Source organism: Dichotomopilus funicola, assembly GCF_033296635.1.
Source record: "Dichotomopilus funicola strain CBS 141.50 unplaced genomic scaffold C8A04scaffold_37, whole genome shotgun sequence".
NCBI lineage: Eukaryota > Fungi > Ascomycota > Sordariomycetes > Sordariales > Chaetomiaceae > Dichotomopilus > Dichotomopilus funicola.
In genome coordinates, this window is record NW_026944058.1 from 300,072 (window position 1) to 309,641 (window position 9,570).

At 55.0% G+C, this 9,570-nt stretch overlaps 2 protein-coding genes across 2 annotated transcripts; both read left to right on the forward strand.

The window, feature by feature from the left end:
* Positions 1–1,784: 1,784 nt before the first annotated feature.
* On the forward strand, positions 1,785–3,983 carry C8A04DRAFT_12702 (eukaryotic translation initiation factor 2A; the record flags this gene model as incomplete). Its single annotated transcript, XM_062777428.1, has 2 exons — positions 1,785–2,369; positions 2,451–3,983. 2 exons carry the CDS (start codon positions 1,785–1,787, stop codon positions 3,981–3,983), a joined length of 2,118 nt encoding a protein of 705 aa, XP_062636470.1.
* A 1,142-nt stretch (positions 3,984–5,125) lies between these two features.
* Positions 5,126–6,826, forward strand: C8A04DRAFT_29329 (uncharacterized protein; the record flags this gene model as incomplete). Its single annotated transcript, XM_062780973.1, has 2 exons — positions 5,126–5,442; positions 5,614–6,826. The coding sequence occupies 2 exons, from the start codon at positions 5,126–5,128 to the stop codon at positions 6,824–6,826; spliced, it is 1,530 nt and encodes a 509-aa protein (XP_062636471.1).
* Positions 6,827–9,570: the final 2,744 nt, after the last annotated feature.

The following is a 9,570-nucleotide window of genomic DNA, read 5'->3' on the forward strand; positions in this document are numbered from 1 at the left end:
TGATAGGAGACGTTGATGCGGCTGAACAGGGCTGCCCAAAGGGGAGTTAGCGTTGCGGCCCCTGACTGGTCCGTGCCGCCACCCAAGTGGGATTTCCCCAGTCTTTCCTCCCCCACAGCGGCTTCTTCCGGGGCCCGAGCACCACCCACATCCCGCCTCGACCTTGTCGGGCTTGTTTTTTTCAACGGCCGCAGATCTTTGACATGCCGATGTAATTCGAGGTGGATGTTAAACTTCGATGGACTACAGTTCTGATTGAATGCACCATTACGTTGGGGTGACGGACGGATACGGGAGCCGCTTCCTTAATGACTATGCTTTGGAAAACCGAATTCGTATCATGCTTACGCAGGAGCTTACGGCGTACCTATTGATCGTGTTAATCCCACATCTAATCTCTCCTCTCATGCGGTGGACGCGGAGATTGAGAATTGCACATTCACCAACAGAATATGTCCTCCTGTTACTGTATAACGGCTTCGATGTGTGGTAACCATCAAATAAACCATTGAATCCGTTCCGCTTCGCTGCCCTGCGGTTGGAATACAAAATGCAAGTGCGGAACCTATTTGTCGGCCATTTGATGCCCAACTCTGGGCTTCGACGCAGTCAATATTTTCGGCTTGACATGTCCATGATTAGGCGAGCGCTTCATAAAATGACCCAAATTCTCTGGGTTTTTTTCGCGCCTTTTTCTGTTCAATGAATCCCCCATTCCTTAAAGCTCAACATATTTTTGGATGCTTTAGGGCTATGGGACGACCCGTTGCGCGGTTCCGGGCCCGGTAGATGCGGCGAGATCTCACGCCAAGAAAACCCAGCCAGGCTTGGCGGCCGCTTCCTGATCGTTTCTGGGTTTGTTAGCGACAGACCTCTTTACATTTGGTTGCAACATGGATTGAAACGGTAAACAATAGAGAATATTGGAAATATTATGGCACTTAAAATTTGATCGCCACTCTTATCTTGTTCAAGACTCACCATTCCAAATGCCCGATAGTTTGGGTTTTAGTCGGGTCGTCCACTGAAACGCGTTCAGGGTCCTGTGTTAGCACGGGGAACTTGTATCGGAAAGGTCTCGACCAACCAGCCCTGTGGTGGCGCTCCAGGTTGCCCCGCTGTGCACGGCCTGAATCAGCCATGCAGAAAGGCTAAAAAAAATGGTCGCGACTGTGGGACTGCCGCTCTCGACGTCGGTCCCGGTCCCTCTCACTCCATTCGCTTTTCTATTTCTTTTCCTTCCCTTCCACTCCCCTCCCCTTCTTCCCGCACGCCCGTCCGGTCCTCCACGCACCGCTTGTCAACTACCCCCCCCAAGGGCCCTTCGCTTCTTTACTGTCCCCCCTCTTCTTGTTGGTCGGTTTTCCCCCTCACTTTGTGGTGCGTGGCTTCCTTTGTCGAGTCTTCCTCCAAAGGCCCACACCATCCCTCGTGTCGTCGCCCCAGCAATCGCCTGACGCCCACTGCGTAATCTGAGGTTGTACCGCGAGTCGAATCCCGACCCCGTTTACTCTCCGTTCGCCATCATCAATAGTGCGACTGTTGTTTATCCGCTAAAAGCGTTGATAAATAAGAACCCGTGCTCGAGCCCGCATTCTTGGCCATCGATCGATCGAAAACTTCTCGTTCTCGATCGGATTTGTCCCAGCGCACCGCCCAATTGGTCCGGTACACGTCCCGACAATCGAAAATACGGCTCTCCATCGGGAGACAGCAAGAGAAAACACCAAGACAGTAACACCACCCATACCTGCTATCGAGACTACCTGTGGCTTTGACTAGTCATGGCGACTCCATTGCAGTTTGCGTACCGAACCCAGAAGGCCATCGGCGTCTTTGACGCCGCGCCTGTCTACGAGGAGCTTCCTGGGTTCGTCAAGCCCGAAGGGAACCTCCGGTGCTGTGTCTACTCGCCCTGTGGTCGGTACTTTGCCTACGCCTCTAACGAAGTCGTGGCTGTCGCCGATGCTTCGGCTGGCAATATTCTCACCACGCTTCCCCTCCCGACCGTCTATGAGCTTGGGTTCTCGCCCCGTGGCAACTATCTCAGCACCTGGGAGCGCCCGGCCAAGGACGAGAACGGCGACGCCACCAAGAATCTCAAGGTCTGGCACACCGTTGAGGATGTCGCCGAGGGGGCCGAGAAGGAGCCGCTGGGCAAGTTTGTCCAGAAGTCGCAGTCGGGCTGGAATCTGCAGTACACAGCCGATGAGAAGCACTGCGCGCGCCTTGTCACCAACGAGGTGCAGTTTTACAACAGCAGCGACCTCAGAACGGTCTGGAACAAGTTGCGCGTCGAGGGCGTGACCGACTTTGCCATTGCCCCTGGTCTTAATCAGAACGTCGCCGTATTTGTTCCTGTTAAGCAGGTGAGTCGTTCTTCTCTCATTTAACCTTGCCACAGCACATCCCACTTGTCCCGACTTGCGGCTAATCACTCTTCATTACAGGGTCAACCGGCTTCCGTCAAAGTCTTCAACGTCCCGTCGTTCACCACCCCGATCTCGCAGAAGACGTTCTTCAAGGGCGACAAGGTGCAGATGAAGTGGAACGCCCTGGGGACGAGCCTGATTGTGCTGGCACAAACAGAGGTTGATAAGTCGAACAAGAGTTACTACGGCGAAACCACTATGTATTTGCTCAGTGCCAATGGGTCGTTCGACGCTAGGATTACGTTGGATAAGGAGGGCCCGATTCACGACGTTGCTTGGTCTCCCAACTCGACCGAGTTTGGTGTCATTTATGGCTACATGCCCGCCAAAACGACCATCTTCAACCACCGTGGCGTGGCTATCCACTCGTTCCCGATCGGACCTCGCAATACCATCATCTTTTCGCCTACTGGGCGCTTCGCTCTGGTGGCCGGCTTCGGCAATTTGGCTGGGCAGATCGATGTTTACGACCTCGAGAAGGATTATCGCAAGATCTGTACCATTGAGAGCGGCAACCCGAGCGTGTGCACCTGGAGCCCGGACAGCCGTTACATCATGACCGCGACCACATCGCCCCGCCTCCGTGTCGACAACGGCATCAAGCTCTGGCACGTGAGCGGCGGCATCATGTACAACGAGGACATGACCGAGCTGTACAATGTGATCTGGCGCCCTATTTCTCCGGACGCTCCTCCTACCGGCGACCCCCTGACCCCTGTGCCGGCCCCGCACACTTCGGGACTGGCCTACCTCGGCAAGGTCAAGACCCCTTCGAAGCCCGTGGGCGCGTACCGCCCCCCTGGCGCCCGTGGCGCTGTGACTCCGCTGCACTTCAAGCGCGAGGACGAGGGCGGCGCTGCCCACACCGTCAGCAACGGCATTCCTTCGATCGGCCCCAACGGCTTCGGCCCCAACGGCTTCGGCCGCCCACGCCATCTCGTCCCTGGGGCCGAGCCGACTGGGCGGGCCGCCGTCCCCGGCGCGGCTCCCGTGGACGAAAGCACCTTGTCCAAGACGGCTGCGAAGAATAAGAAGAAGCGCAACAAGAAGACCAAGGAGGGCGAGGCCGCTGCGGCAGGTGGCGGTTCCCCCACCGAAGGCGGTCTCGCCCCGTCCCCTCGCGAACCGGGCACCGCCTCGGGCAACGAAGGCCGCAGCCCCGACCGCCGCGGCCCTCAGCACCACTCCCGCAGTCGCTCGCGCCACAATAACAACGGCAACGGCAACGGTTTTGCTAACAACAACAACCTGCAGCCGGGCAGACACAACAACCGTGGGAACACGCAGCGTAACAACTCGCGCAGCCCGACGGACCATGTCGGACAGGGCGGTGCGCCTGTCTCGCCTGCTGCTGGCGGTAACTTCGATGCGGCTGGCGCGGGTAACCCCAACGCTAAGAAGATCCGGGCCCTGCAGAAGAAGATTCGCGCTATCGAGGAACTTGAGATGCGGCTTGCGGGTGGTGAGAAGCTGGAGGAAACTCAGGTTAAGAAGATCAACACCAAGAAGTCGGTGATTGATGAGTTGGGGGCGTTGGGTGAGCAGGTGTAAGCTGGATGGGGTTGTTTGGCGTCTGGGGCTACGCCATTGTGCTTTGTTGCGCTGTGGTGATGGCCCAGTGGCCTAGGGGAGAGTGTTGTGGCCAAAGCAGCCGGTGCTGGAGGACATGATAAGGACGCAAGGTGTGAAAGCCTCGTGTTTCTCGTATGTCCTTCGTCAGGCTGTGGCCTATGTGTGGATGGGTATGACTCAGGCATGCTCGTATGGAGAAGCCACAGCTCTTACCAACGAGCAGGAAAAGGAAAAGAGACAGAAAACGGATGATGAGTGAACGTCAGGACGATGTCCCCCATTACCGATGGCGTGGGTTAAGGATACTTCTAACCTCAACCATATAGGCGAACAGCGGAAAGCGAAAGCGACAGGAATGATGTTTTTGGCATCTTAGGGGCGGTTGAAACATTTGGCCTTGTCCCCCGTATGAGGTCTGATGGAGAGGACGTCTCTCTTGATTAGAGAAGCATCGGAAGCGACTATAGTTTATTTAGAGACTATGGATAAAAATGCTACCTTCTGCCTGGCCTAGCGGATGGGAATGGGTTGTTCTGTCTGCTGTTTTGGTGTATCTGAAGTTTGCTACTGATGTTCCACTCGTGTTGAACGACCTCCTTAGACCCTTTGGGTGCAGCAGCCCGAGTTCCGATCCACACTCAAAACTGACGCTAGCTTTTGTATTTCCTCTCAGCCTCCCTGATGCGGTCCATGTTCATATCTACTTCCTCCTAGCTTTTCGGGATTATTTTAGAGGGATATCCAAGCTTTTCACGGCTAGTTTAGGCTCCCAACTGTCCGAGCGATTTCTGCTTTTCCACGGCTTTTTACCCCTCCTTTTTCACAGCATTGACAGCCCAGCCACAGCAGCAGAAGAACCAACAACGAACAGCCAACAGCCAAGCAACTTCAAAAGCTCCCGTTTAAATCTCTAACGCCGCTACACCGCTTCCAATATCGTCACCACCCTCCCAAAACCACGCAAACGTGTCCGATTCGCTGTTAAATCACCTACCAATTGACTCTAGTCAAAAAAAGAAAACACCAAGGCCACCCAAATGCCCGTATCCCGACGCGCTGTGTACAAATGCCAACGTCAATTACCACCCTCATCACCACCCACATCATCGTCATCCCCATCCATGAACCAGCCACCTCCAAATCAAAACCAACCTTCAGACCAACCTGCAGACCAACCCGCCCCACCCCCAAAACAAACCCTAACCTCCCTCTCCGCCCCCTACCAACCCGGCGCCAACTGGGCCGACGTCCACGAGGATGCTCTTGATCTTCCTACGCCCCGGGGTGGGAGGGCGGATGGAAGTGGGAAGGGTCCACGGTCACTGGTAGCTATGTGTCTGCGCGTGCTGGCGGAGAATGTGTTGGGTGCGACGGCTGAGGCGTTGGAGGTGGTGCCGGAGGGGTTGTTGGGGCGGTTGTGGCGGGAGGCGTATTTGAGGTGAGTGTTTGGGGGTTGGTGTGTGGTTTTTGGTGTGTGGTTTTTGGGGTCTGCTTTCTGGGGTCTTTGGCGTTTTGGGTGGTAGGGGGGCTGGTTATTGGGGTTTCATTGGATGTCATTGATTGGTGTGCTCTTTAGCGGACGGTGAACTAGAACTGACCGCAGCTACAGAAACATGCCGTTCAACACATGGAAGTTACTCACAACCACCTTGCTACCCGCGCTCGACCCCGGGCCGGACGGGGATGTAGACCCCCAACGGTCCAGCGTCACACTGATCATGGCCATGGTCCGTTACTGTCAGGAGATTGTCAACCCGCCATGTGAGCTGGACGTGTACTTGGAGCCTCTGAGGGATCTCGGTAGCGGTCTGGTCTACCTCTGCATCGATAATGTTTCCCGCTTCCGGCCGCACGAGCTGATCCCGCTGGCTCAGCTGCCGCACCTGGCGGTGTTGGAACTTATCGACCGGGAGCCTGGGTGGAGTTGGATTGATGATAGGCTGATCGGGAATTGGGATGCCACGGGTGACAATGCGTTTGCGAACCTGCGGATCCTCAAGATTATGTCGGCAACACACATGGTCACGGAGACGGGGTTGGGTCTCGTGATGGGGTTTCCGCGACTTGAAATTTTTGATATCACCGTTCGCCCGGCGCCGGGAACACTACCAGGTAAGCGACGGGAACTCGAAAATACGTACGGGTGGCGGATCACCAAGCCACACGGTTCGCTCTTTGTATCGTATGCCAGTGCCTACTTCAGCCGGCATATAGGTGTGAACAAGTTGGGAGTTGGGGGGTTGGTCACCACCTTTGAAGACGACCGGCAAGAAGTAACATGGGGCCGGTGTGACCATCACGGTGAACCCGAAGAAGTTATTCGCCTTGATTGTCGCTGGCGTGCTATCATCGGAGGCTACTTCAAATTCCCCCAAATATGGACCGGCGGTAAGGGAGTCTACACCCCCGTTGCAGAGGTTCCTGAGAACGAGTTCTTCTGGTTTCTCGCCTTGTTGGACGGCCAGACCAAGAACCACTACGATGCTACCGCCACTCCACGAGCCCGAAAACAAGCAGCGGGCGTCGCCCTTCCCGATGAGAGGTTCGTCCACCTCAAACTCCGGACCGTGCCCCCCGAAAACGGCTGGACGGACGACCGGACGCTCGCACTGCTAGACCGTCTGATCTTCTCCCGGGGCTGGCGGAATCCCGTTTCCGAGCCTGCGACGGCGATGACGACGACGCGCCCGCAGGAAAATGCCACTCGTCGCCGGCTTGATCCGTCGTGGACTGCACGGGCCGAGGACAGGAAGGAGCTGGGTCTTCGGCCACGGAAGCAGCAAAAGGTGGGGGATCTGCTTTCTTCGTTTGGGACGGGGTGAATAGGAATGGATAAGGCGTAGAAAATGGAATATTAGCTGGGAGAGAAGGAGCTGTAGCTTCCTGGAGGACGTTCAAATCTGGATTCGGCGCTCGGACTGAAGGTCTAAGTGTACTTACACCACTGATGCAACTGGATCCTGCACGAATCCGTTGAGATCGGTAGCTTCCAGTTTGTTCACTTCTTGCATACCTGATTTCGACGACGTCGGAAAAGATGGAGGGTTCTGTATAAAAGAAGCTTTACAGAGGGGTTTAAGCGCCAGGGATGCGCCTTGAACAACTGAACGATGACGGAAAAGGCAGAGCAACCAGCGATAGCGCATGGAATTGGATAGAATCAATACAACCATATCTCACCAACCTACATGCATACATATACCGAAGCCATCCCCATAGTCCAGGCACAGCGTAAACTCACCCATGGCCCGCATATGGATATCATAAACCCAACACATCCGAGTTGACTGGTATGCTCTTTGGAGTGTACGGGACGGGTTACTAATAGTGACGTGACCGCGCTTGGACACGCAACTTCAGATCCACGGCGCATTGGCGCTGCCCATGGCGTCTCCCACCTTTTTAAACCGTCCCAAATTCCCATTTTCTCTTTTTTCAACTTCCCATATCCTTCTACTAGCTACCCTTTGTACCTCAAACTCACAACACCTCGCCGACCGAAACACGAACATGGCTGGCGGTGCCGAGCACTCGTACCGTCAAGTCCTTCGCTCCGATCCATCAAGCATCTCATCACTGACTCAACACGCCACAAATGCCCCCTCATTCGTGTCGTGGGGAAACCCACCGGCATCGATTCGAGTTGAACCTGCATCTCCTGACTTTATCCGTTCGGTTCGGCGCGCCATCGAACAGGAGAATCGGCGGGGTGACGACTCCGCCGACGGGATACACCGGATCCCGAGACAGGAGCAAGGTAGGGAAAGGGGTGTTTGTTGGTTTCACTCCGGCTGTTGTTATTCTTGTTTTGATGTCGGGGGACGGGGGTTGTTAAGCAAGTGCTGCGCGGTCATGCCTCTTAGTCCTTGGTCTTTGGGACTATGTGGAGGGGGGGGGGGGGGGGGGGGGGGGGGGGGGGGGGGGGGTGGTTAGCCAGGGTGACGTATCCCCCCTCCCTCTGTTGAGGTGTATGAGGCCTCGAACGTGCAGATCCGGGGGTGTGGGTTACCGGGGGCTCTGCTCGAATTCACGGCCAGTGATGAATGGCAATTGGAAATCGGATCCCATCCCATCGAGGATGCAGATTGTCCCTGAGGCCGTATGTGGGAACCTGGGGACAGTGTGGGATCTGGGGGAAGATGAAACGATACACGCAGATTAGCAGATGGGATGGACCCCTCGGAGGGACTCCCTCAAAACCCCCATTTGACACTCCCTGAACGCCGAGGCGGTCAGGAGAGAACGAAACACGGAAAAGAAGTCAAATGCGGGGACGGTGGCACAAATTAAAAATCGTAACAAACCATGGGGTGTTTAGCACTCCGGCGCCCTATGATGAGCAAAGCCCCATAAGACACTGGTCAACCCTGTTTGGGATGCAGATGTCGGGTGCTGCTGAGGTCCCGAGATGAGATTCAGATAGACAAGAACAATATGCTGAGGAGGCGGCCAGTGTCGTCCATAGACCGAAGACTCATTTGTGTTGCTTGGGAACTCATTATCCATGGCTAGACTCTACAAACTAGCGTGCGCTGTCTCGCCCATTGTGTGGCGTCTGTGGGAGCGTTTAAGAGGCCCAGGGGTAAAACAACAGCTCTGGACATCAGTGAGGGCTTACCTAGGAGTTTGCCGACTATTTACACGCATTTAGCCTTCGCTACGGCGCGCCTCAAGTCGCCGAGGCTGTTCATGCTGGGACTGCGATATGTAACGAGAAATAGTTGGGCACCTCCATCGTGCATGGCAACTGACCGACGCGCGGAAGCTAAACGCGCACGTTCTGTTGGGCTTTATTGAATGTCCAGCGGCGGCACGACGACATTGTTCCGTACTCAGTACTGAAAGTCAACAATTATAGACCAGCCGACCAATCGACCGGCTGACGAAGGGCCGATGAAGGTGGCAGAGGAGCACACCATACCGTAGCGAGAGTAATGAATCAATCGCGAAGTGTTCAGTCAGACTCTGATCCGGCTCGGTAGTTCCTCTTCAGCTCTCTCACATCAATCCTCTCATCAACACACACACTTCTAGGGAGGATCGCGGGTTCGAGGTCATGTCGAAAATATCTACAGATAGTCGGCTGCAAAACGCGTCGGCCATGGCATCAAAAAACCTTCAGTTTCGATGCTTGGTTTGTCTCTAGCAAAAAATTTCTCTGTTCTCCAATGGTGAACCAAAGACAGAGGGTAAGTGCAAGAAATCTGTCTATCCTCCAGTTTCCCCTCCAGAATGCCATGGCGTAAGACTCGGACCGGAGTGAATTTGAAGGAATCAGTTTATGATGGGGAAAAAAAGAAGGAAAAGAGGAAAGCGAGAGCTGGGCGCGGAAGATTTTAAACGGGTGGTCGTGTTTGGTGGGGCCCTTGTGGCCAATTAGAGTCGCTTTGCTAGCATGGGTTGAAGCATTAAAAGGGTTAGGGTTAGCGGTAGACTTGAGGACAGAACCCTCGAATTCTTAGAATTCTACAGTGCAACGTTGAGCATGTTGACCAGGCTACTCTTTGAACCTTATATCGGCCTCAACCGAAACATGAATATGGAATGCCTGTCTATCTCGATCCAA